This window comes from Oncorhynchus clarkii, chromosome 30, assembly GCF_045791955.1.
Source record: "Oncorhynchus clarkii lewisi isolate Uvic-CL-2024 chromosome 30, UVic_Ocla_1.0, whole genome shotgun sequence".
NCBI classification, from domain to species: domain Eukaryota; kingdom Metazoa; phylum Chordata; class Actinopteri; order Salmoniformes; family Salmonidae; genus Oncorhynchus; species Oncorhynchus clarkii.
This window is the reverse complement of record NC_092176.1, coordinates 13,482,405-13,509,299: the sequence shown is the minus strand read 5'-3', so window position 1 is coordinate 13,509,299 and position 26,895 is coordinate 13,482,405. Positions and strand designations below refer to the sequence as shown.

The window sequence follows — 26,895 nt, the reverse complement described above, 5'->3', positions numbered from 1 at the left end:
TACATCACCAGAGGCAAGACTCTGAAGAACCTTGCATAGCCGAACAGATGGAGCCAAGGACCACCGTTTGTCCTTCAAAGTCCAGACGAGTGACCAGCTAAGCCAAACGCTCATCCTGAATACAACACGTCTGAACTCTGGAAGCTCACCTTCTGCGGTGTCACTGCAGTTGCTGGTCCCCAAGACCCAGATGTGAGCCAGTGTATCACCTGGAAGGAGCTTCTAGAAGTAACTACGCAAGTGCTACACGGGGGGCAGGTCAGGGTGATGACCCTACTACCGAAGACTACCTTCCATCGCTTACAGCACACCTGCACAGAATTCCGTAGATGGAAATCCAGACCTGCTGTCCCCAAGATGGCTGACCTGCCAGTTGCACACCTGTACCTTTCCAGGTCAAACTGGGGCAGCGCGTCGAGAAGAGATGGGGGATAATCTTCAAGTGTCTCACCACAAGGGGTGTATACTTGGACCTCCTGACCAACATTGATTCCAACTCCATTCTGCTGGCCCTTAAAAGATTCATCGCCTGCCGATGAGCTGAGCTGTTCTCTGATCAGGGAACAAACTTCCGGGGAGGCCTTCACTGATTTCTCCCAACCTGCAACAGCAGCTTGCAAAACAGAAGATTGCTTTCCGCTTCAACCCCCCTGCAGCACCACACTTCAGAGGAGTTTGGGAGAGCAAGATTGACTCCATTAAGACTGCCCTCTACACTACAGTGGGTGCCCAGTCTGTGACTGAAGAAGTGCTCAGAACTGTCCTCATTGAAGTGGGGTATCCTGAATTCGAAGCCCTTGGGCTCCGGGTCCTCCAGTATTGATGACCTGGACCCCATGACCCCTAACCTCCTGTTGATGGGGCGACCAAACGGATCCCTGCCGCAAGTGGTGTATCCAGAGACTGAGCTCCTCAGCAGACGGATGGAGACACTGCCAGATCCTGACTGACTCACTTCAGAGGTTTCTGTGTTATGCACTATAGCACGTTACCATATATGTGATTGAATATTATCTGCTGTTGGCTTGTGTGGATGTATGTATGTGTTATGCAACATAGCTGACTTGAAACATTGTTAACAGTTTCAGTGGACAGTGGACAGTTTCAAGGCCTTTCTCATGATGGAAAAATACAGAGTTGGGAGGGGGGCACATTCAGAGCGTGTTGCAAGCGGTCTTTTGTTAGATAACAGGAGCCAGGTGCGAGATAACGGTATGAGCGTATGGATGTTCTTTACAGCAACAGTTACATCTATCAACAGAAGCGCCAAGAGGCGGGGACCCGCCTGAGCGCCTGCAATAGGCTGAGCAAGTTTAAACCACACCCAGCCTCTACTGTGATAGGCCAACAGACGGGTTGGAACTGTCTATCACAGTATAAAGAATACTGTTTACATACATCTTGTCAGTTCTGTTTTTTCCCTGCGAGGTGGGACAAAGAGCCCGTATATACGAAAATTGCATTTACCACTTATAGATTAGCTAATAAAAAAAATACATAGTACACAAATCGGTGACTCATTGTCATATTTATCCTGATACCAGATTTGAATTGACTACAATTTAGCATTCTGTCAAGTGCAAGTAAAGCAACAATTTAAATTGGCCGATAAAGTGTTTAAATGGTTGCAAGTAGGGCACCTATGCTTTAAATAACGCAGAACTAACACAAATACTCAAGTGCCATTCAATAATTTAATCAGGTTGTCAGTTTTGTTAGCAAAATAAATTCCATTACAGCAAACATTATGCATGAAACAGGATTCATAAACATTCTGTGAATCTACAGTTGGTGATGCTTCCAGATTTGACTTGGCTCAGGAGAGACAGTGGACTTTGGGGTCCAGGTTCTTGTTCTTAGGGTTGTAGGTCGACTTGGCAAAGCAGTTGGTGGCGACACGGTCACACTCACACACTGAGACCTGGCACACGTGGCTGGAGGCTGAGGAGTAAGGACACATGTTTAGGCTCATGATGAACATTAGTAGCAGACAAAGCTGAAACCGCACCTTCACAACAAAACGTCAGTGCATCTGACAATTTCATAGAGCTTGGACAGATTGCAATAAACAATACAAATGTCCACAAATTATTTTGTGTCTAGAGTTCAGTTGTTACCTGAACAGGAGACCTGCCCATTAGCGCAAGAGAATCTATACAGATTGATGTAAGGGTAATCAATGACGGGACGGCAATCTGGAAGATGCCTGCTCGCTTGATAGCAGTGGTCGTGGACCTCACAACACCTGAGTTAAAGAGGAAAAAGTAAAGAGTTTGAGATACACAGGGCTGTTGTGGTGACCATACCGCCATGAGTCATGGAGTCTGTTTCTGACCGTTTGAGCAGACACATGCACATTTGTGGCCTGCTGGAGGTCCTTTTGCAGGGCTCTGGCAGTGCTCCTCCTTGCACAAAGGCGGAAGTAGCGATCCAACTGCTGGGTTGTTGCCCTCCTACGGCCTCCTCCACGTCTCCTGATGTACTGGCCTGTCTCCTGGTAGCGCCTCCATGCTCTGGACACTACGCTGACAGACACAGCAAACCTTCTTGCCACAGTTCGCGTTGATGTACCATCCTGGATGAGATGCACTACCTGAGCCACTTGTGTGGGTTGTAGACTCCGTCTCATGCTACCACTAGAGTGAAAGCACCGCCAGCATTCAAAAGTGACCAAAACATCAGCCAGGAAGCATAGGAACTGAGAAGTGGTCTGGTCACCATCTGCAGAACCACTCCTTTATTGGGGGTGTCTTGCTAAATGCCTATAATTTCCACCTGTTGTCTATTCCATTTGCACAACAGCATGTGAAATGTATTGTCAATCAGCGTTGCTTCCTAAGTGGACAGTTTGATTTCACAGAAGTGTGATTGACTTGGAGTTACATTGGGTTGTTTAAGTGTTCCCTTTATTTTTTTGAGCAGTGTAAATAATATATTTTAAAAAAAAATCAAGAATAGTCTAACGGGTGACAATATTACCCTATCACTTGTGAATGATGCCCAGCATAAGAAACAATGCCTTTTTTTGCAACTTCTTCGAATCAGTCGCACACGTCATGTAGCCTAGCCGAGAGGCCTATGTTTTAATAAGATTTGTATCACAACTAAAGTGGCCAAATAACTTCTTAAAATTAAGCACAATAATCCACTTTACAAGGGGTGTAGAGCCTAACTGGCATACAGCAGCAGCGCGTGAGGTTCAAGTTTAGGGAAGATCATTTGCCATAAAAATGCACCTTTATAATAAAAGCATTACATGAATAATTGCATTTGTGGTCACTTTCGATAATGGTGTTTTCCACTAATGCAACATTCACGATTATAACCTACTACCATGTGTGCATTGCTGCTCTTATAATGTGAAGAAATAGCCTAATAGTTCATCAATATTTTAAGCTAAACGTTCTGTTGGGTCAGCCACACTGCGTAAAAAAAGTTGATGGTAGTGGTTGTATTAATTTGGGATCTATCGCATCCCACAACTGTCCCAGTCCAGAGTGGTGCAATGGTCTAAGGCACTGCATTGCTAGCTGTGCCACTAGAGATTCTGGTTTCGAGTCCAAGCGCTGTCACAGCCGGGAGACCCATGGGGCGGCACACAATTAGTTAAGGGAGGGTTTGGCCGGCAGGGATGTCGTTGTTCCATCGCGCACTAGCGACTCCTGTGGAGGGCCAAGTGCAGTGCACGCTGACACGGTCGCCAGGCGTACAGTGTTTCCTCCGACACATTGGTGTGTCTGGCTTCTGGGTTAAGTGGGCATTGTGTCAAGAAGCAGTGCGGCTTGGTTGGGTTGTGTTTCGGAGGGCACAAGGCTCTCAACCGTCGCCTCGCCTGAGTCCGTACGGGAGTTGCAGTGATGAGACAAGACTAATGAGACTTCCAATTGGATACCACGGAATTGGGGAGAAAGGGCTAAATCTTTTTTTTTTTTTTTTAAGTATACACTTTTTTTAAAAACTGGCCAAGACTGTTTGGAATATTTATTTCTCACACAGAATAGGTCGACTTTTGTACTATGGGGGATAGTAGATTGACATAGGCTAGTGCTTTTTCTGTTCGTTAGGCCTACTCAGCTTGTTGGCTGACGAAAAGTAAATGTGGACAGTTCTTCCAATATGCACCTCAGAATTTGTAAGGACGCACGCAGTTGCATCTCCGATGTGTGTCTTCACTTGTAGCCTGTAAGAAAGACCCGCTCACGTGATGAGCCGTGCAGCACTCAGGGACGAGGGGTCAACGGCCACAAAAGGCCTGGATTTTTCTAGGGTGCATTACAGCCAAAGGGGATTCCGCCATGAAATTCCAGGCATTATCAAATTCTTGTCAAATTGTGACTTATGTAGTCTACAGCCTGCGTAAAAAACAAAGCAGAAAACTTTCAAGCAACTTCTCACAAATCATTAGAGGCGCATCATGCAGCTTGTATTAAAAATCAAAACATACAGTCCAACATTTGTAGAACAAATTAAAGTTACATTAATTACTCTAAAGCAAGCATGTAGATGTTCCAAAGGTCTGCATCAGGGGCTTGTATGCTATGTGTGGAAGCCAAGAGCTGCTAAATGGGTTTGTTAATTAACGGTCAATTACTATGAGACCGACAGTTATTTGCTGGCTGACGAAATTGAGAGACACACACAAAAGTATTTAGTCAGCCACAAATTGTGCAAGTTCTCCCACTTAAAAAGATGAGGCCTGTAATTTTCATCATAGGTACACGTCAACTATGACAGAAATAATGAGAAGAAAAAAATCCAGAAAATCACATTGTAGGATTTTTAATGAATTTATTTGCAAATTGTGGAAAATAAGTATTTGGTCACCTACAAACAAGCAAGCTTTCTGGCTCAAAGACATGTAACTTCTTCTTTAAGAGGCTCCTCTGTCCTCCACTCGTTACCTGTATTAATGGCACCTGTTTGAACTTGTTATAGTATAAAAGACACCTGTCCACAACCTCAAACAGTCACACTCCAAACTCCACTATGGCCAAGACCAAAGAGCTGTCAAAGGACACCAGAAACAAAATTGTAGACCTGCACCAGGCTGGGAAGACTGAATCTGCAATAGGTAAGCAGCTTGGTTTGAAGAAATCAACTGTGGGAGCAATTATTAGGAAATGGAAGACATACAAGACCACTAATAATCTCCCTCGATCTGGGGCTCCACGCAAGATCTCACCCCGTGGGGTCAAAATGATCACAAGAACGGTGAGCAAAAATCCCAGAACCACACGGGGGGACCTAGTGAATGACCTGCAGAGAGCTGGGACCAAAGTAACAAAGCCTACCATCAGTAACACACTACGCCGCCAGGGACTCAAATCCTGCAGTGCCAGACATGTCCCCCTGCTTAAGCCAGTACATGTCCAGACCCGTCTGAAGTTTGCTAGCGAGCATTTGGATGATCCAGAAGAAGATTGGGAGAATGTCATATGGTCAGATGAAACCAAAATATAACTTTTTGGTAAAAACTCAACTCGTCGTGTTTGGAGGACAAAGAATGCTGAGTTGCATCCAAAGAACACCATACCTACTGTGAAACATGGGGGTGGAAACATCATGCTTTGGGGCTGTTTTGCTGCAGAGGGACCAGGACGACTGATCCGTGTAAAGGAAAGAATGGTGCCATGTATCGTGAGAATTTGAGTGAAAACCTCCTTCCATCAGCAAGGGAATTGAAGATGAAACGTGGCTGGGTCTTTCAGCATGACAATGATCCCAAACACACCGCCCGGGCAACGAAGGAGTGGCTTCGTAAGAAGCATTTCAAGGTCCTGGAGTGGCCTAGCCAGTCTCCAGATCTCAACCCCATAGAAAATCTTTGGAGGGAGTTGAAAGTCCGTGTTGCCCAGCAACAATCCCAAAACATCACTGCTCTAGAGGAGATCTGCATAGAGGGATGGGCCAAAATACCAGCAACAGTGTGTGAAACCCTTGTGAAGACTTACAGAAAACATTTGACCTCTGTCATTGCCAACAAAGGGTATATAACAAAGTATTGAGATAAACTTTTGTTATTGGCCTAATCCTTATTTTCCACCATAATTTGCAAATAAATTCATTAAAAAAATCATACAATTTTTCCTCATTTTGTCTGTCATAGTTGAAGTGTACCTATGATAAATTACAGGCCTCTCATCTTTAAGTGGGAGAACTTGCACAATTGGTGGCTGACTAAATACTTTTTTGCCCCACTGTGTGTGTGTGTGTGTGTGTGATATATATATATATAAATAAACACATACACACACGATGTCCCACATAAGTTTAATGAAATTCAGTTACCCATCCAGCTCATCCCTTGGATTGCCAGTCCCCCCCAAGCCACACCAACAGCCGTAGTTATTATACATGAAGGGGTTGACACCAGGCTGGGTGCACTTGATCATTCTGGCAAATTGCAGCAGTGAACCATGAGCCACGTAGGCTGGCAGAAGAAAGAGATGAAGCTATCAGTCACACTACTGCACATATTCCTGACATTGAGGTTCCATATAACAGAGTTACAGCCCACTGGGCACAGACATCAATTCAATGCCTACTCCACATTGGTTCAACAATGTTCTAATCATTATTAGAACATGACAGTCTTACCGGTCAGCAGCAACAGGAGGGCGGTTGGATGCATGACAGAGGATACACCAACTTTACCTCTGATATTGGATGAAGGGAGGCTAAAGAGAACAAGTGATAAGGTGAGGTGTTGTGTCATTCAGCCAGGAATCTGAATGACATCTCAGGGTCCAAAGACTTTCCTCTGGTGCTAAACTGGTTTACCAAGGATTGCTGCTATCAATAGCCCCATTTATACCTGGTTCCTACATCAGTCCTTTGTCCTGATCACGTCCACATTCTGATTGTGCCCATATTTTTAAACAGGTGTAGATGATTAGAAGACGCATTGTGATCAGATCTTCCTGACCACCTCTGGAGGTAGTCAGATATGCATTGTGTCTGGATATCATAGGCTGCGTTTACACACACAGCCCAATTCTGATATTTTTCCACTAATTGGTATTTTGACCAATCACATCAAATCTTTTCACATCAGATCTTTTTCCGTGCCGATTGGTCAAAAAAACAATTAGTGCCTGTGTAGACCAGTGTTTTCTAACTCCAGTCCTCGAGTAGCCCCAACAGTACACATTTTAGATGTAGCCCCGGACAAGCACATCGGATTCAACTTGTCATCAACCCCACAAGACATGCCACCAGCGGTCTCTTCACACTCCCCAAATCCAGAGCAGATTGTGGGAGGCGCACAGCACTAAATAGAGCCATGACTACGTGGAACTATATTCCACATCAGGTAACTGATGCAAGCAGTATAAATATATATTTATTTTAAACATAAAAGTACACCTTATGGAACAGCGGGGACTGTGAAAGGACACACAGGTACAGACACACACATTGTAATATTGTTGTATGGTGGTATCATACCTTTTGTGTTGTAGCTATATAGTGGTGTATTCTTATATGATGTACTGTTATGTCTTGTTTTGTGTAAGTGCCTTAATGTGTTTGGACCTCAGGAAGAGTACTGAGGATGGGGATCGCTAATAAATACAAAAAATTGTAACCGTTGAGTTTGTCCAGGGCTACAGCAAAAATGTGTGCTATTGAGTTAATCGAGGACTGGTGTTGGGGAAACACTGGTGTAGATGAAACCTTACAAATATAGACTGATCGGAACAGTGAAAGTTTTAAACCATTTAAATCATCACCACCTGCTCTCTAAAATCATTGGTGGGTAATGCCATTGACTTATGGCATCAATATGTGTCTTTTAAAATAATATCTGTCAAATAACTTACATACAGGGAGGGACCCGGATATCTGGTTACAATGTGGATGGATAAGAGACATGTTTACTATCATGTGTAGATGTATGTGGGCACAATCAGAATGTGGATCAGATCAAGACAAAGGATGTATAGTGTAATATACTCTTGTGCCGGTGTTTCCAACCTGTTCCTGGAGATTAATTAATCTGGTTCAGCTAATTATTAGAATCAGGTGTGCTAGATTAGGGTTGGAGTGAAAACCTACAGGATGGTAGCTCTCCAGGAACAGGGTTGGAGTGAACCTACGGGATGGTAGCTCTCCAGGAACAGGGTTGGAGCGAACCTACGGGATGGTAGCTCTCCAGGAACAGGGTTGGAGCGAACCTACGGGATGGTAGCGCTCCAGGAACAGGGTTGGAGCGACCCTACGGGATGGTAGCGCTCCAGGAACAGGGTTGGAGCGAACCTGCGGGATGGTAGCGCTCCAGGAACAGGGTTGGAGCGAACCTACGGGATGGTAGCGCTCCAGGAACAGGGTTGGAGCGAACCTACGGGATGGTAACCTGTGTACAATTGTGTACTTTGCATCCGGCACTCTCTGTTAATCATCCAAAGCTCGCCCCTCAAGGCCATGAGTCTATATAAATAATTTGTGTGCTAGATCATTGATTCTCTTCAACACAGAAATAAGGGCTTCTCACACTGCTGCTGTTAGCCTTCTGTCTGCCAGTCTGAGTATTATTAGGTATACTGTATGTTGACAGGGCTTTGATGCAGACTTGATGCTTTTCAGTAACAGAGCAGTGTAAAGTATGAGTGTTTTCTTGTAATTCATGTCCAGTTGTCCTGTCATAGTTTCTTCTGAGGAAATATTATTTTAGTTGAGTCAATGTGCACTGCAAGGTATTTTACCCAGTACCTACACAGTACCTCATTTCAGCTGGTTATGTAAAATGCACTTACATTATGCCACAAGGGCAAAACAGTCAGTTTTCTAGAATGAGACTTTGGGTCACCTTCCCATTTCAACCATGCTGCTATACTGTTAAATTGAACTTATTCATTCGAGTTAGTAAAGCAATACTAGTATGTGACCAGTCTCAAAATGGTCATGTGGATATTTGAACGCTCTGTATGTGGCCCCTCGTGTGTGTCTCTTTAGGGCAGGCGGTGCATGAACCCATCCCATGGGCACTATGGAAGTTCATGATTGGGCCAACCCTGACAGCTGTGCTGGACTATACTGACACTGGCTGCTACTGTGGGAAGGGCAGCTTGGGCACAACCGTGAATCCACTGGACAGGTATGCAGTCAAAACTTGTATTCTGCAACAGTAACCTCTTTAGGATGTTCTCATCATCTGCATCTTGTAGATTGGAGAAATCACTCTTATTTCCCCCTTAAACTTGCCATGCCATTTACCTGGCCTTCTCTCCCCCCGTAGTGGCCCACCTCCCTTCTTTCTGTTAGTACTGTACTAGCATGTTCTTCTCTTGAAATCAATAACTGTCGTGATCCAATATGTGCCTCTGTTGATTATTGGTCGGTTTCAAATCTCCCTTGCTATTCATATTCACCCACAATTCCCTGAAAAAAAAATATGTTAAATTCTGACATACCAAGCTTTAATCAAACATTCTATGACTAATCGTATGTGAAACACTGTGTGCTTCTTCTGCTCAGCAGTCTGGTACAAACCCATGCCATAATGTGATTTTTATATACAGTCACTGAAAGAAATACATCCTTTCTTCTGTACCCTGAGAATGTCATGTTATCAAGCAGCACTGGCATAGCTAACAGCGCATGGCAAACATGGGTCTACTGTTCATAATTTCCTGTTTGCCTCCGATGTAAATCTACTTCAGGGTGCAGTCGGCGTCATTACAAAGCTTGTGTTGTTCATATGGACCTTTAGCACACATAGCCCACAGACCCTAACTGTCTTACCAGCTCATCCTCACAGTTAAGAACAAGCAGGTGTGCTCCCAGCTCGATAAATTTTTCCTTTGCACTGTTCCAGCTGAGTTTCCTTTTTGATGCCAGGTAGCAACTACCCTGGAAGGACCACCAGTCTTCACTACAAGTCCCCTGAGGACAGAGGTCAGGGGGCCATGCTGGGTAACACTCAATGTTTTGTACAATGGCTGGGGGATGGTCTATTATCTACCAATAAGTTAATTACCTCACTGGAATCTCAAATGCATCATAATTGACATGGTTGATAGTAGCTGGGTCTGAAAGGGAACGGAGGAGCGTGAATGAAGGAAGGGGAGAGATTATGAACAAGCATCTGCAATGTTATCAGCGCTTGACTTCACTTGGTGGTTCATCTAAATAGTTATCACTTCAGGTATTTTCTCCATACATTAATCTCCTCATTCAGTCTCTTCAAACTTTTAGTTAGCTCTATACTCCAGCGTTTTGTATTTGAGATCAAATGTTTGAGGCGACAGGGTTTTTTCATGTTTTACCGTTTTAGAAATGGAAAATAATTCACTTAATGTATTAAAGTTGTCACGTTTATTTGGTCCCATATTCCTAGCACACAGTGACTACAGCCTTGTGCCTCTGCAAACTTGTTGGATACATTTACAGCTTGGTTGTCTCAGATTGTTTTGCCTTATAGGAACTGATTGGTTAATGATGACTGGAATAATTATTTCTAAGTGAGCAAATAAGATGTTTCTGAACACTTCTAAATTAGTCCTGATAATGAAGAACAATCATGAATGATGAGTGAGAAAGTTAGAGGCTACAACAAAACATGCTAACCTCACCATTACCAATAACAGGGGAGGTATGATCTTTGTGCCTCTAATTTACTTACGCATCATAATCCATAATCATAGAACCAATCTTCTGAACTGAGGGGTGGAGCCTTTACTTACTACAGGGTCTGCGGTAAAGTAAAGTAGGCAAAGGTGCCATCTCTCAGTGATCACCTAGGTGACTCAGTGATCCAGTCTGTGGCCCGGGGTAAAAACATTTTTTTTAAAGACACTAAGGACTAGACAAAACATTCCTATGATGTACGTTAACTCATGTATATCCTTATTCTGTTAACAAATCTATTCTGAGGTAATGGAACGATAAGGGTGTATGATGAGCTCAAGTCAAGTTTTTCAGTTGTCTATACTTTATTAAGTAAAGTAACATTTCCATAGTTGAGTTAAACAGGTTGTATTCCCCAGAATGTTCATATCAATGACATGAATTGACCCTCTGTGCCAGTTCCACCCCTTTCTGTTCCAATTTGCTCACAGACAAGGCAAATACCTCCTTGAAGGCCTCCCTTCACAGGGAATAGGGATGTGCAGGTTGTCAGGGTTAGTTTTGGTCCAGGGGGTAATGCAGGTATCTGGTTTCTCTATGGGGTTCCTGCAGCAGAAAATCACATTTGTAATGTTCTTTTGTTTTGCAGGCTTTGTATGGCAGAATTCATCAAGCAGATGGATATGGACGAAACCCCAGTAAAAGGGGATACAAAGGTTGAGGTCCATGTGATTATTATTTATTTTTTAATCACATAATTCCTAATTTAATTTTTTTATTAAATAAAATCTGGGACATAAACCAAAGGCTCTGGGTCTTTCTTGTGGCGGTCCTCGTGAGCCAGTTTCATCGTAGCGCTTGATGGTTTTACAACTGCACTTGAAGAAACTTTCAAAGTTCTTAATTTTCCGTATTGACTGACATTCATGTCTTTAAAGTAATGGACTGTCGTTTCTCTTTGCTTATGAGCTGTTTTTGCCATAATATGGACATGGTCTTTTACCAAATAGGGCTCTCTTCTGTATACTACCTCTACCTTGTCACAACAACTGATTGGCTCAAGCGCATTAAGAAGGAAATTAATTCCACAAATTAACTTAAGGCACACCTGTTTCTTTATTTAATTGAAATGTATTACAGGTGACTACCTCATGAAGCTTTGAGGGAATGCCAAGGGTGGCTACTAAGAATCTCAATAGAAAATAATTTAACACTTTTTGGTTACCACATGATTCCATATGTGTTATTTCATAGTTTGTCGTCGCTACTATTCTACAAGGTAGGAAAGTCAAAAGAAAGAAAAACCCTTGAATGAGTGTGTGTCATTAACTTGTTTTTCAACCACTCCATGAATTTCTTGTTAAACTATATTTTTGGAAAGCTGTTTAGGACATTTACTTTGCATGACAAGTCATTAAGACAGATTCACTGTATCACAATTCCAGTGGGTCAGAAGTTTACATACACTAAATTGACTGAATTAAACAGCTTGGCATGACATTCCAGAAAATGTCATGGCTTTAGAAGCTTCTGAAAGGCTAATGGAAATCATTTGAGTCAATTGGAGGTGTACCTGTGGATGTATTTCAAGGCCAACCTTCAAACTCAGTGCATCTTTGCTTGACATCATGGGAAATTCAAAAGAAATCAGCCAAGGCCTCACAAAATAAATTGTAGACCTCAGTCTGGTTCATCCTTGGAACAATTTCCAAACACCTGAAGGTACCACTTTCATCTGTAGAAACAATAGTATGCAAGTATAAACACCATGGGACCACGCAGCCATCCTACTGCTCTGGAAGGAGACGCGTTCTGTCTCCTAGAGATTAATGTACTTTGGTGCGAAAAGTGCAAATCAATCCCAGAACAACAAAAAGGACCTTGTGAAGATGCTGGAGGAAATGTATACAAAAGTATCTAAATCCACATAACCTGAAAGGCCACTCAGCAAGGAAGAAGCCACTGCTAAAAAAAACACCATAAAAAAGCCAGACTAAGATTTGCAACTGCACATGGGGACAAACATTATACTTTTTGGAGAAATGTCTGATGAAACAAAAATAAAACTGTTTGACCATTGTTATCAAATCACATTTATATAGTCCTTACTTCAGCTGATATATCAAAGTGCTGTACAGAAACCCAGCCTAAAACCACAAACAACAGCAAGCAATGCAGGTTTAGAAGCACGGTGGCTAGGAAAAACAACCTAAAGAGGCTCTGAGGGGTGGCCAGTCCTCTTCTGGCATTGCCGGGTGATTTTAACAGATTATGGCCAAGACGTTCAAATGTTCATAAATGACCAGCATGGTCAAATAATAGTAATCACAGTGAATAGGTCAGGGTTCCGTAGCCGCAGGCAGAACAGTTAACTGGAGCAGCAGCACGGCAAGGTGGACTGGGGACAACAAAGAGTCATCATGCCAGATAGTCCTGAGGCATGGTCCTAGGGCAGGTCCTCCGAGAGAAAGAAAGAGAGAATTAGAGAGAGCATACTTAAATTCACACAGGACACCGGATAAGGCAGGATAAATACTCCAGATATAACAGACTGACCGTAGCCCCCCGACACAAACTACTGCAGCATAAATACTGGAGGCTGAGACAGGAGGGGTCATGAGACACTGTGGCCCCATTCGATGATACCCCCGGACAGGGCCAAACAGGCAGGATATAACCCCACCCACTTTACCAAAGCACAGCCCCCACACCACTAGAGGGATATCTTCAACCACCAACTTACCATCCTGAGACAAGGCCGAGTATAGCCCACAAAGATCTCCGCCACGGCACAACCCAAGGGGGGGGCGCCAACCCAGACTGGAAGACCACGTCAGTGACTCAACCCACTCAAGTGACGCACCCCTCCTAGGGACGGCATGGAAGAGCACCAGTTAACCAGTGACTTAGCCCCTGTAATAGGGTTAGAGGCAAAGAATCCCAGTGGAGAGAGGGGAACTGGCCAGGCAGAGACAGCAAGGGCGGTTAGTCACTCCAGTGCCTTTCCGTTCACCTTCACACTCCTGGGCCAGGCTACACTCAATCATAGGACCTACTGAAGAGATGAGTCTTCAATAAAGACGTAAAGGTTGAGACCGAGTCTGCGTCTCTCACATGGGTAGGCAGACCATTCCATAAAAATGGAGCTCTATAGGAGAAAGCCCTGCCTCCAGCTGTTTGCTTAGAAATTCTAGGGACAGTAAGGAGGCCTGCGTCTTGTGACCGTAGTGTACGTGTAGGTATGTACGGCAGGACCAAATCGGAAAGATAGGTAGGAGCAAGCCCATGTAATGCTTTGTAAGTTAGCAGTAAAACCTTGAAATCAGCCCTTGCCTTAACAGGAAGCCAGTGTATGGAGGCTAGCAGTGGAGTAATATGATCACATTTTTTGGTTCTAGTCAGGATTCTAGCAGCCGTATTTATCACTAACTGAAGTTTATTTAGTGCTTTATCCGGGTAGCCGGAAAGTAGAGCATTACAGTAGTCTAACCTAGAAGTAACAAAAGCATGGATTCATTTTTCTGCATAATTTTTGGACAGAAAATGTCTGATTTTTGCAATGTTATGTAAATGGAAAAAAGCTGTCCTTGAAACAGTCTTGATATGTTCGTCAAAATAGAGATCAGGGTCCAGAGTAACGCCGATGTCCTTCAGGTTTTATTTGAGACGACTGTACAACCATCAAGATTAATTGTCAGATTCAACAGAAGATCTCTTTATTTCTTGGGACCTAGAACAAGCATCTCTGTTTTGTCCGAGTTTAAAGGTATAACATTTGCTGCCATCCACTTCCTTATGTCTGAAACATAGGCTTCCAGTGAGGGCAAATTTGGGGCTTCACCATGTTTCATTGAAATGTACAGCTGTGTGTCATCCGCATAGCAGTGAAAGTTAACATTATGTTTTTGAATGACATCCCCAAGAGGTAAAATATATAGTGAAAATAGTGGTCCTAAAAACGGAACCAATTTACAGTTGATTTGTCAGAGGACAAACCATTCTCAGAGACAAACTGATATATTTCCGACAGATAAGATCTAAACCCAGACCAGAACCTGTCCTTGTAGACCAATTTGGGTTTCCAATCTCTGTGGTGATCCATGGTATCAAAAGCAGCACTAAGGTCTAGGAGCACGAGGACAGATGCAGCGCCTCGGTCTGATGCCATTAAAAGGTAATTTACCACCTTCACAAGTGCAGTCTCAGTGCTATGATGGGGTCTAAAACCAGACTGAAGCATGTCATATACATTGTTGGTCTTCAGGAAGGCAGTGAGTTGCTGCGCAACAGCTTTTTCTAAAATTTTAGAGAGGAATGGAAGATTCGATATAGGCCGATAGTTTTTTTATATTTTCTGGGTCAAGTTTTGCTTTTTCAAGAGAGGCTTTATTACTGCCACTTTTAGTGAGTTTGGTACACATCCGGTGGATAGAGAGATGTTTATTATGTTCAACATAGGAGGGCCAAGCACAGGAAGCAGCTCTTTCAGTAGTTTAGTTGGAATAGGGTCCAGTGTGCAGCTTGACGATTTAGAGGCCATGATTATTTTCATCATTGTGTCAAGAGATATAGTACTAAAACACTTGAGTGTCTCCCTTGATCCTAAGTTATGGCATAGTTGTGCAGACTCAGGACAACTGAGCTTTGGAGGAATACGCAGATTTAAAGAGGAGTCCGTAATTTGCTTTCTAATGATCATGATCTTTCCTCAAAGAAGTTTTATGAATGTATTACTGCTGAAGTAAAAGCCATCCTCTCTTGGGGAATGCTGCTTTTTAGTTAGCTTCGCGACAGTATCAAAAATACATTTTGAATTGTTCTTATTTTCCTCAATTAAGTTGGAAAAATAGGAGGATCGAGCTGCAGTGAGGGCTCTTCGATACTGCACGGTACTGTCTTTCCAAGCTAGTCGGAAGACTTCCAGTTTGGTGTGGCGCCATTTTCTGGAAGCTTGCTTCAGAGCTCGGGTATTTTCTGTATACCAGGGAGCTAGTTTCTTATGACAAATGTTTTTAGTTTTTAGGGGTGCAACTGCATCTAGGGTATTGCGCAATGTTAAATTGAGTTCCTCAGTTAGGTGGTTAACTGATTTTTGTCCTCTGACATCCTTTGGTAGGCCGAGGGAGTCTGGAAGGGCATCAAGGAATCTTTGGGTTGTCTGAGAATTTATAGCACAACTTTTGATGCTCCTTGGTTGGGGTCTGAGCAGATTATTTGTTGCGATTGCAAACGTATTAAAATGGTGGTCCAATAGTTCAGGATTATGAGGAAAAACATTAAGATCCACAACATTTATTCCATGGGACAAAACTAGGTCCAGAGTATGACTGTGGCAGTGAGTAGGTCCGTAGACATGTTGGACAAAACCCACTGAGTCGATGATGGCTCCAAAAGCCTTTTGGAGTGGGTCTGTGGACTTCCTCGTCGATATTAAAGTCACCAAAAATGTGAATATTATCTGCCATGACTACAAGGTCCGATAGGAATTCAGGGAACTCGGTGAGGAACGCTGTATATGGCCCAGGAGGCCTGTAGCTATAAAAAGTGATTGAGTAGGCTGCATAGATTTCATGACTAGAAGCTCAAAAGACGAAAACGTCAGGTTTTTTTTGTAAATTGAAATTTGCTATCGTAAATGTTAGCAACACCTTCGCCTTTGAGGGATATGGTCACTAGTGTAACCAGGAGGTGAGGAATCATTTAACACAGTAAATTCATCAGGCTGAAGCCATGTTTCAGTCAGGCCAATCACATCAAGATTATGATCAGTGATTAGTTAATTGACTATAACTGCCTTGGAAGTGAGGGATCTAACATTAAGTAGCCCTTATGTTTGGAGGAAAAAGGGGGAGGCTTGCAAGCTGAAGAACACCATCACAACCGTGAAGCACGGGGGTGGCAGTATCATGCTGTGGGGGTGCTTTGCTGCAGGAGGGACTGGTGCACTTCACAAAATAGATTAAATCATGAGCAAAGGACAATTCTGTGGATATATTGAAGCAACATCCCAAGACATCATTCAGGAACTTAAAGCTTGGTTGCAAATGGGTCTTCCAAATGGACAATGACCCCAAGCATACTTCCAAAGTTGTGGCAAAATGGCTTAAGGACAACAAAGTCAAGGTATTGGGGTGGCCATCAAAGCCCTGACCTCAATCTCATAGAACATTTGTGAGCAGAACTGAAAAAGTGTGTGTGAGCAAGGAGGCCTACAAACCTGACTCAGTTACACCAGCTCTGTCGGGAGGAATGGGCCAAAATTCACCCAACTTATTGTGGGAAGCTTGTGGAAGGCTACTCGAAACGTTTGACCCAAGTTAAACAATTTAAAGGCAATGCTACCAAATACTAATTGACCCACTGGGAATGTGATGAAAGAATAGAAGCTGAAATAAATCACTAATACTATTCTGACATTTCACATTCTTAAAATAAAAAGTGGTGATCCTAACTGACCTAAGACAGGGAATTCTTTACTAGGATTAAATGTCAAGAATTGTGAAACTGAGTTTAAATGTATTTGGCCAAGGTGTATGTAAACCTCTGACTTCAACTGTACATACACAGTACCTGTAATGTCTTCCATTATCTCACAGGCAATAACATTAGCTTTTGTCTAGCAACCATGCAGATTTATTATTTGTTTTACCTTTATTAAACCAGGTAGGCAAGTTGAGAAGAAGTTCTCATTTACAATTGCGACCTGGCCAGTTCGACACATACAACAACACAGAGTTATATACAGTGCCTTCGGAAAGTATTCAGACCCCTTGACTTTTTCCATAGTTACGTTACAGCCTTATTCTAAAATGGATTACATAAAAACATTTCCTCAGCAATCTACACATAACGACAAAGCGAAAACAGGTGTTGATATTTTTTTTTTTTTTTTTTTGAATTTTACCCCTTTTTCTCCCCAATTTCGTAGTATCCAATTGTTGTAGTAGCTACTATCTTGTCTCATCGCTACAACTCCCGTACGGGCTCGGGAGAGACGAAGGTTGAAAGTCATGCGTCCTCCGATACACAACCAACCAAGCCGCTGCTTCTTTAACACAGCGCACATCCAACCCGGAAGCCAGCCGCACCAATGCGCCGGAGGAAACACCGTGCACCTGGCCACCTTGGCTAGCGTACACTGCGCCCAGCCCGCCACAGGAGTCGCTGGTGCGCGATGAGACAAGGAAACCCCTACCGACCAAGCCCTCCCTAACCCGGGCGACGCTAGGCCAATTGTGCGTCGCCCCACGGACCTCCCGGTCGCGGCCGGTTACGACAGAGCCTGGGCGCGAACCCAGGACTCTGATGGCACAGCTGGCGCTGCAGTACAGCGCCCTTAACCACTGCGCCACCCGGGAGACCCCTGGTGTTGATATTTTTGCAAATGAATTCAAAAGAAATACCTTATTTACATAAGTATTCAGACACTTTGCTATGAGACTCAAAATTGAGCTCAGGTGCATCCTGTTTCCATCAATCATCCTTGATATTTCTACAACTTGATTGGAGTCCATCTGTGGTAAATTAAATTGATTGGACATGATTTGGAAAGGCACACACCTGTCTATATAAAAAGGTCCCACAGATGACAGTGCATGTCAGAGCAAAAACCAAGCTATGAGGCCGAAGGAATTGTCAGTAGAGCTCCGAGACAGGATTGTGTGGATGCACAGATCTGGGGAAGGGTACCAAAAAATGTCTGCAGCATTGAATGACCCCAAGAACACAGTGACCTCCATCATTCTTAAATGGAAGAAGTTTGTAACCACCAAGACTCTTCCTAGAGACGGCCGCCAGGCCAAACTGAGCAATTGGGGGAGAAGGGCCTCGGTCAGGGAGGTGACCAAGAACCTGATGGTCACGGACAGCGCTCTAGATTTCCTCTGTAGAGATGGTTGTCCTTCTGAAAGGTTCTTCCATCTCTGCAGCACTCCACCAATCAGGCTTTCATGGTAGTGGCCGGACGGAAGCCACTCCTCAGTAAAAGGCACACAACAGTCCGCTTGGAATTTGCCAAAAGGCACCTTAAACAACTTCTTATGGCTCAAATCCCGTTAACGGGATCGATTTGACAACAGCCAGCGAAAGTGCAGGGCGCGAAATTCAAACAACAGAAATCTCATAATTAAAATTCCTTAAACATACAAGTTTATACACCATTTTAAAGATAAACTTGTTGTTAATCCAACCACAGTGTCCGATTTCAAAAAGGCTTTACGACGAAAGCATACCATGTGATTATGTTAGGTCAGCGCCTAGTCACAAAAAAACAGCCATTTTCCAGCCAAAGAGAGGAGTCACAAAAAGCAGAAATAGAGATAAAATGAATCACTAACCTTTGATGATGATCATCAGATGGCACTCATAGGACTTCATGTTACACAATACATGTATGTTTTGTTCGATAAAGTTAATATTTATATCCAAAAATCTCAGTTTACATTGGTGCGTTATGTTCAGTAATATTTTGCCTCCAAAACATCCAGTGATTTTGCAGAGAGCCACATCAATTTACAGAAATACTCATCATAAACGTTGATGAAAATACAAGTGTTATGCATAGTTTTAAAGAAACTTCTCCTTAATGCAACCGCTGTGTCAGATTTCAAAAAAGCTTTTCGCCGAAAGCACATCACGCGATAATCTGAGTACAGCGCTCAGCCACCAAAACAAGCCATACAGATACCCGCCATGTTGTGGAGTCAACAAAAGTCAGAAATAGCATTATAAATATTCACTTACCTTTGATGATCTTCATCGGAATGCACTCCCAGGAATCCCAGTTCCACAATAAATGTTTGTTTTGTTTTATAAAGTCCATCATTTATGTCCAACGCCTTGCGCACTAACTACAGATGAAAAGTCACAAAAGTTCCATTACAGTTTGTAGAAACATGTCAAACGATGTATATAATCAATCATTAGGATGTTTTTATCATAAATCTTCAATAATATTCCAACCGGACAACTCCTTTGTCATTAGAAATGAAAGAGAACGGAGCTCATGCTCACGGCCGTGCGTGACTAAACTAAAGGCTTTCAACCAGACCCCTGGTTGAAACAGCACTTATTCGCTCCCCTTTCACAATATAAGCCTGAAACAATGTTCTAAAGACTGTTGACATCTAGTGGAAGCCTTAGGAAGTGCAATCTGACCCCATTTACACTGTATATTGGATAGGCAATCACTTGAAAAACTAAACCTCAGATTTCCCACTTCCTGGTTGGATTTGTCTCAGGTTTTTGCCTGCCATATGACTTCTGTTATACTCACAGACATTATTTCAATTATTTATTTATTTATTTATTTATTTTAACAGTTTTAGGAACTTTTGAATGTTTTCTATCCAAATATACTAATTATATGCATATTCTAGCTTCTGGGCCTGAGTAACAGACAGTTTACTTTGGGCATGCTTTTCATCCGGACATGAAAATACTGCCCCCTTGCATAAGAGGTGAATTAACTTATCTAGGGTAGGGGGCAGCATTTGGAATTTTGGATGAAAAGTGTGCCCAAATTAAACTGCCTTCTACTCAGGCCCAGAAGATGGGATATGCATATAATTGGCAGATTTGGATAGAAAACACTCTAAAGTTTCCAAAACTGTTAAAATAGTGTCTGAGTATAACAGAACTGATTTGGCAGGTGAAAACCTGAGAAAAATCCATTCAGGAAGTATTTTTTGTTTTTGTTTTGTAGTTTTCTATTCAATGCCATTACAGTATCCATTGACTTCGGACTCAAATTGCAGTTCCTATGCCTTCCACTAGATGTCAACAGTCTTTAGAAATTGTTTCAGGCTTGTATTCTGAAAAATGAGGGAGTAAGAGCAGTCTGAATGAGTGGACCCTGCCGTGTCACAGAGCTTTTTCATGCGTGCGACCGAGAGAGTGCCTTTCTTGTTTACCTTTTATATTGACAACGTTATTGTCCGGTTGAAATATTATCGATTATTTAGGCTAAAAACAACCTGAGAATTGAATATAAACATTGTTTGACATGTTTCTATGAACTTTACGGATAGAATTTGGATTTGTCGTCTGCCTGTTGTGACTGCGTTTGAGGCTGTGGATTACTGAAGAAAACGCGCAAACCAAACTGAGGTTTTCGGATATAAAGAGAAACTTGATCGAACAAAATTAACATTTATTGAATAAATTTATGTCTTCTGAGTGCAACCATATGAAGATCATCAAAGGTAAGTGATTAATTTTCTCTCTATTTCTGACTTGTGTAACTCTTCTACTTGGCTGGTTACTGTTTGTAATGATTTGTCTGCTGGGCTATGTTCTCAAATCATTTTAAGGTATGCTTTCGCAGTAAAGCATTTTTGAAATCTGACACCATGGTTGGATTCACAAGAAGTTAATCTTTAAACCTATGTAAAATAGTTGTATCTTTTCTGAATTTTTATTATGAGTATTTCTGTATTTGAATTTGGCGCTCTGCAATCTCACTGGATGTTGGCCAGGTGTACAACATACCCTAGAGAGGTTAAGACTCTCAGACCATGAGAAACAAAATTCCCTGGTCTGATGAAACCAAGATTGAACTGTTTGGCCTGAATGCCAAGTCTGAAGAAAACCTAGCACCTTCCCTAAGGTGACGCAGGGGGATGTGGGGATGTTTTTCAGCGGCAGGGACTGGCAAAGATCGAGGCAAATTTGAACGGCGAAAAGTACAGAGATCCTTGTTGAAAACCTGCTCAGGACCTCAGACTGGGGCGAAGGTTCACCTTCCAACAGGACAATGACCCCAAGCACACAGCCAAGACAATGCAGGAGTGGCTTCGGGACAAGTCTCTGAATGTCCAAGAGGTCCAGCCAGAGCCCGGATTTGAACCCGATCTCTGGAGAAACCTCAAAATATCGGTGCAGAAACACTCCCGATCCAACCTGACAGAGCTTGAGAGGATCTGCAGAGAATGGGAGAAACTCCCCAAATACAGTTGTCAAGCTCGTAGCGTCATACCCAAGAAGACTCGAGGCTGCCAAAGGTGCTACAACAAAGCACTGAGTAAAGGGTCTGAATACTTATGTAAATGTGATCAGTTTTTTTTATACATTTGCAAACATTTCTAAACCTGTTCTTTGCTAGGTCATTATGGGGTTTTAAACTATTTAATACATTTTTGAATAAGGCTGTACCGTAACAAAATGTAGAAAAAGTCAAGGGGTCTGAATACTTTCCAAATACACTAACTGGCATTCTAACACTGTGGTATAAGAACATCTTTATGACAGTGTTATAATGTGTTGTTCAGGTAAGTACCTACCAAGGAATGCTGCCATATAAGTGAACAGCCTTTGTAAAAGCACTGGACCGTCGGTGTGTCATCATGGACCACTCCTGCATCACTTCCTCCTTGGACCCAATGTGGTGGACCATTTTAAGTAGTCCATTTCTGTGTAGACAATTAAATTAAATGCATTACAAAATGCAGTGCTAAAAGGCTTGCCACTGGCCGTACCCTGTGCACCTAGGCAGTATATTAAGGGAGACCTATGGCAACAACACAAAAATGGTACAAACATTGGTAAGGGCAGATAACAGCCAAGGGACAAAATAGACTCAGACAATGCACATCAGGACTAGAGGGATATCACAACACCAGATAATGGGGACATCTGTTGGCAACAATGAAAAACATTGTACAAGCAGGCATAAGGGATAAAGTATCACTGGGGTAAAAACTGGTTGAATCAACGTTGTTTTCACATTTAAACCGTGAAAATCAGTGATGGCGACATGGAAACCGAACTGGATTTGCAAAAAGCCATCAAAAAGCCTAGGTTCGCCCATGGCTAGTTACCTTGCAGCAAACGTAGCTAGTTATAGCTAATCTACTGAGGAGTTTTAGCCTTAGTTTACCATTCATTTTACAATTACGTTTTCACGTTAATATTTATTAGTGTACTTACAATCGCTAATACATGTAGGAAATGGATATAGCTAAATGTATGCACAAGTGAAATTACTGTAGCAAGCTAGCAAGGCAAGGCTCTATGTTTATGTTGTGCGGAATAAAATTCTGCGCACTGATTGGTTTGACGCTAAAAAATAATGGTGCGCAGTGATTGGCTTGAACGTACCCACCCAGGGTAGTTTATAGTGACAGCTACCTTGGGTACGCGTCTACCGTGGAGCCCCATTAGAAGAGGACGTTTCCCCCTACATCACTTCCGTTCATCTGATCGGTCAGAAAGACTGCGAAAATGGTGTCTTTTGGAAGAATTTCGCAAGCTCTCCTACGGTCCTCAATAATCCAGACCCGTCAACTCTCTGCCTCAGCGGCCCATAGTCATGGGGAGCAAACAGGTAAGCCCACACAAACATTTCTCAAATGAAACGATTTAGTAATGACAAGACATAAACACTTGTTTGAAGGACATGATAACGTAGTGACCTTGCTCGTTAGCCAACGTAACTTTAGCGTGAGGCAGCATAAGAGAATGTTACTAATGTAACTAGCTAAGTTAACGTTAGCTACAGGAACTTGGCAAATCAACCACATACACAGGAGTTGTTGGCAATTCAAGTCCCACCTATACTAGCCAGATGGCTAGCAACACTACATGACCTAAAGTATGACACCTGCTCATCGAACATCTCATTCCACAATCATGGGCATTAATATGGAGTTGGTCCCCCCGTTGCTGCTATATCCGCCTCCACTCTTCTGGGAAGGCTTTCCACTAGATTTTGGAATATGGCTGCTGGGACTTCCTTCCATTCAACCACAAGCATTAGTGAGGTAGGGCACAGGTGTTGGGTGATTAGGCCTGGCTCGCAGTCGGCTTTCCAATTAATCCCAAAGGTGTTTGATGGGGTTGAGTTCAGGGCTCTATGCAGGCCAATCAAGTTCTTCCACACTGATTGACACATTTCTGTAATGACCTCGTTTGTGCACAGGGGAATTGTCATGCTGAAACAGGAAAGGGCCTTTCCCAAACTGTTGCTACAAAGTTGGAAGCACAGAAGCGTCTAGAATGTCATTGTATGTTGTAGTTCCAGTGAAGGGAAATCTTAACGCTAAGGGGCCTAGCCCAAACAATGAAAAACAGCCCCAGACCATTATTCCTCATTCAAACTTTACAGTTGGCACTGCATTGGGGCAGGTAGCGTTCTCGTGCCATCCGCCAAACACATATTTTTCCATCAGACTGCCAGATGGTGAAGTGTGATTTGTCACTCCAGAGATCAATGGTGGCGAGCGTAACACCCCTCCAGCCAACGCTTGGCATTGCGCATGGAAATCTTAGGCTTGTGTGCGGTTGTTCGGCCATGGAAACCCGTTTAATGAAGCTCCAGACGAACAGTTCTTGTGCTGACGTTGCTTCCAAGAGGCAGTTTGGAACTCTGTAGTGAGTGTCGCAAACGAGGAGAGATGATTTTTACATGCTTCAGCACTCAGCGTCCCTGTTGTGGGCTTCACAATAACAGCACATAAAGTTGACCGGGGCAGCTCTAGCTGGGCAGAAATTATTTACTAACTTGTTTTAAAGGTGGCATCCTATGACAGTACCACGTTGAAAGTGACTGAGCTCTTCAGTAAGGCCATTCTACTGCCAATGTTTGTCTATGGAGATTGCATGGCTGTGTTCTCGATTATTTTTATATACACCTGTCAGCAACAAGGTGTGGCTGAAATAGCTCAATCAAAACATTTTTTTGGGGGGGGTATACACTACAGTTCAATAGTTTGGGGTCACTTTGAAATGTACTTGTTTTTGAAAGAAGAACAAAATATTTAATTTTAAAATGACATCAAATTGACCATTTGGATAAATTGCACTCGGAAAGTATTCAAACACCTTCCCTTTTTCAAAATGTTATGTTACAGGCTTATTCTAAAAGTGAGGATTTTTTAAAATTGTAATCGCACACACTACCCCATAATGGCAAAGCAAAAACAGGTTTAGACATTTTTGCATATATATATATATATATATATATTAAATAAATAAAAAAACATAAGTATTCAGAGCCTTTGCTATGAGATTCAAATTGATCATCCTTGATATTTCTATAATTTGATTGGAATCCACCTGTGGTAGGTTCAATTGATTGGAAATTATTTTAAAAGGGGCACACCGGGCTATATATAGTCCCACTGTTGACAGTGCATTTCATAGCAAAAACCAAGCCATGAGGTCGAAGGAATTGTCAGTAGAGCTCCGAGACAGGATTGTGTTGAGGCACAAGGACACCAAAAAATGTCTGCAGCATTGAAGGTCCCCAAGATAAGTGGCCTCCATCATTCTTAAATGGAAGAACTTTGGAACCACCAAGACTCTCTTCTTAGAGAAGGCCGCCTGGCCAAACTTAGCAATCGGGGGAGAAGGGCCTTAGCCCAGGGAGGTGACCAAGATCCCAATGGTCACTGACATAGCTCCAGAGTTCCTGTGTGGAAAACCTTCCAGAAGGATAACCATCTCTGCAGCACTCCACCAATCAGGCCTTTATGGTAGTGGCCAGATGGAAGCCACTCCTCAGTAAAAGACACATGACAGACCACTTGGAGTTTGCCAAAAGGCACCTAAAGACTCTCAGACCATGAGAAACAAGATTCTCTGGTCTGATGAAACCAAGATTAAACTTTTTGGCCTGAATGCTAAGCGTCACATCTGGAGGAAACCTGGCACCATCCTTACGGTGACGCATGGATACTGCAGCTCTGATTGGTTATGGCTCACCAGTCTGTATAGAATATGGGCCGGAGTCATGCCTTTCAATGCAATAGAATCCTACTCCAATACGCTCTGAATACAAGACAATCCTTTGCATAGTTAGTTTTGGTATGTTTCATTGAAAGTAGCTAATATTGCATTAATTCGAAGGGAAATGTTGTGTTAACTAAAGGGGAAAACTGAAGTGCAATCTCGTGCTTCTCTGTGTGGGCTGATATTTCTTATGCATGGCAGTCCCGGGGGATGTCAGGTACTTAGCGCAGTAGGAGGCCGTTCCTTCTCTTTCTAGAACAAGACGACCCTACTGCGTATCGACCTGGTGCCAACGAACCTGCCGTTTTTCTACTTGTAGAATCACAATGCTTGTCAGTGGCCGAGAACTTGACTTTGAGCCATTCGGAGAGCACAAACCTCCATGTGGGGAGCCAGAGAAGTCACGAGCAATTAGAGGGCACTTTTCCCGGTGTAATCCATCCCCCATGTCATCAGAATTATTCTAACTAAGGAAATCTGCATATAGAAAAAAAAGATATGATTTCTTTTTTAGTTGTGTTCAGTTTGATACTGTGCACATGCTCATTGGCAAGTTAACTTTAGCTAGATAACTAAACTGAGCCAGGCAGTCACACACATTTCATATGAAATTTGGGTGGTAAGTGCAGCACAATGCTTTACCAAGATAGCTACCTAGCAATAAATGACGAATAAAACATTTAACTCACTCCAATTTCCAATACTGCCAGTTTGCTTTCTAGCTAATGTTAGCTAAACGGTTCACATTGCCATTTAGCACAACATAGCTAGCTAATTTCTCCACTGACTCAACAGCTAACAGGCAGCTGCTTCATTCAAAAATGAATCCATTGTGATTTAATTATGTTGCTGAAAATTAAGATCAAATGTATTGCTTAAGTGTAAATAAAGCCTTTGCTTCAGTGTTACTCATCAAATTAAATTTGTTCTTGCTACTTCTCCAGCCAGAACATGGAAGATCCTCTCCTTTGTAGTTGCCCTTCCGGGGGTTGCAGTGTGCATGTTGAACATGTACCTGAAGATGCAGCAACATGCTGCACACCATGTGGAACCTGAGTTCGTACCTTACAGCCACCTTCGCATTCGCAGCAAGGTCTGATTCAAGTTTAAAAATGTTTTATGGCAAAATAATAAATGCATCCAGTTGTTGCAAAACACCTCTGATCGTATAGTTTTTGGTATTATAGTCACTGTAATTGTGTCTAGAGTATTTACACATTTTAATGTGCCCCTTGTTAGTTGAATTTGTCATTATGTTAACTTAACTCTTGTCTCTCACCAGCGTTTCCCATGGGGTGATGGCAACAAGAGCCTGTTCCACAACCCTGAAGTAAATGCCCTCCCTGATGGCTATGAAGGACGCGAAGAATGATCACTCTTCTTCCAGATTACCTCATACACTGGGACCAGAGTCTTCCCTCAATTCTTTACTCTGTTACTAGACCACGCTCTTCAAACAGTTTACACTCCTCTATTCCATTATGTTTAACTATGCATACTTGTCACAAGGGACTCAATGATAGTAAAACCTTTCTGGACCATTTAACACAATGTGTGCTTAAACTTAACTAAAATAAATATTACCAAAATGTGTTTGTCATT

At 42.7% G+C, this 26,895-nt stretch overlaps 2 protein-coding genes across 3 annotated transcripts; one reads left to right on the top strand and one right to left on the bottom strand.

The window, feature by feature from the left end:
* Positions 1–1,694: 1,694 nt before the first annotated feature.
* LOC139389740 (phospholipase A2, minor isoenzyme-like) lies at positions 1,695–22,565 on the bottom strand. Of its 2 annotated transcripts, none has more exons than XM_071136661.1 (4): positions 22,492–22,565; positions 21,846–21,974; positions 2,118–2,245; positions 1,695–1,941 (listed from the first exon to the last, which is right to left on the bottom strand). In XM_071136661.1, the coding sequence occupies exons 2-4, from the start codon at positions 21,956–21,958 to the stop codon at positions 1,817–1,819; spliced, it is 366 nt and encodes a 121-aa protein (XP_070992762.1). In that variant the 5' UTR covers positions 21,959–21,974; positions 22,492–22,565; the 3' UTR covers positions 1,695–1,816. The 2 variants fall into 2 exon arrangements, with proteins under 2 accessions (XP_070992762.1, XP_070992761.1); XM_071136660.1 differs by lacking the exons at positions 21,846–21,974; positions 22,492–22,565 and adding exons at positions 6,289–6,430; positions 6,598–6,631.
* A 106-nt stretch (positions 22,566–22,671) lies between these two features.
* On the top strand, positions 22,672–26,882 carry LOC139389610 (cytochrome c oxidase subunit 6A, mitochondrial-like). The gene is made up of 3 exons (XM_071136457.1): positions 22,672–22,888; positions 26,238–26,386; positions 26,576–26,882. The coding sequence occupies exons 1-3, from the start codon at positions 22,786–22,788 to the stop codon at positions 26,663–26,665; spliced, it is 342 nt and encodes a 113-aa protein (XP_070992558.1). The 5' UTR covers positions 22,672–22,785; the 3' UTR covers positions 26,666–26,882.
* The last annotated feature ends 13 nt before the right edge of the window (positions 26,883–26,895 follow it).

Bases quoted from the DNA above. Each gene is read 5' to 3' on its own strand.
- LOC139389740 (XM_071136660.1), bottom strand. From the start codon at position 6,631: ATGCATCCAACCGCCCTCCTGTTGCTGCTGACCG. The intron at 6,431-6,597 runs GTAAGACTGTCA...TTCTTCTGCCAG, and splicing joins CCTCCTGTTGCTGCTGACCG to CCTACGTGGCTCATGGTTCA. The intron at 1,942-2,117 runs GTAACAACTGAA...CTTACTCCTCAG, and splicing joins TGGGCAGGTCTCCTGTTCAG to CCTCCAGCCACGTGTGCCAG.
- LOC139389610 (XM_071136457.1), top strand. From the start codon at position 22,786: ATGGTGTCTTTTGGAAGAATTTCGCAAGCTCTCCTACGGTCCTCAATA. The intron at 22,889-26,237 runs GTAAGCCCACAC...CTACTTCTCCAG, and splicing joins TAGTCATGGGGAGCAAACAG to CCAGAACATGGAAGATCCTC. The intron at 26,387-26,575 runs GTCTGATTCAAG...GTCTCTCACCAG, and splicing joins ACCTTCGCATTCGCAGCAAG to CGTTTCCCATGGGGTGATGG.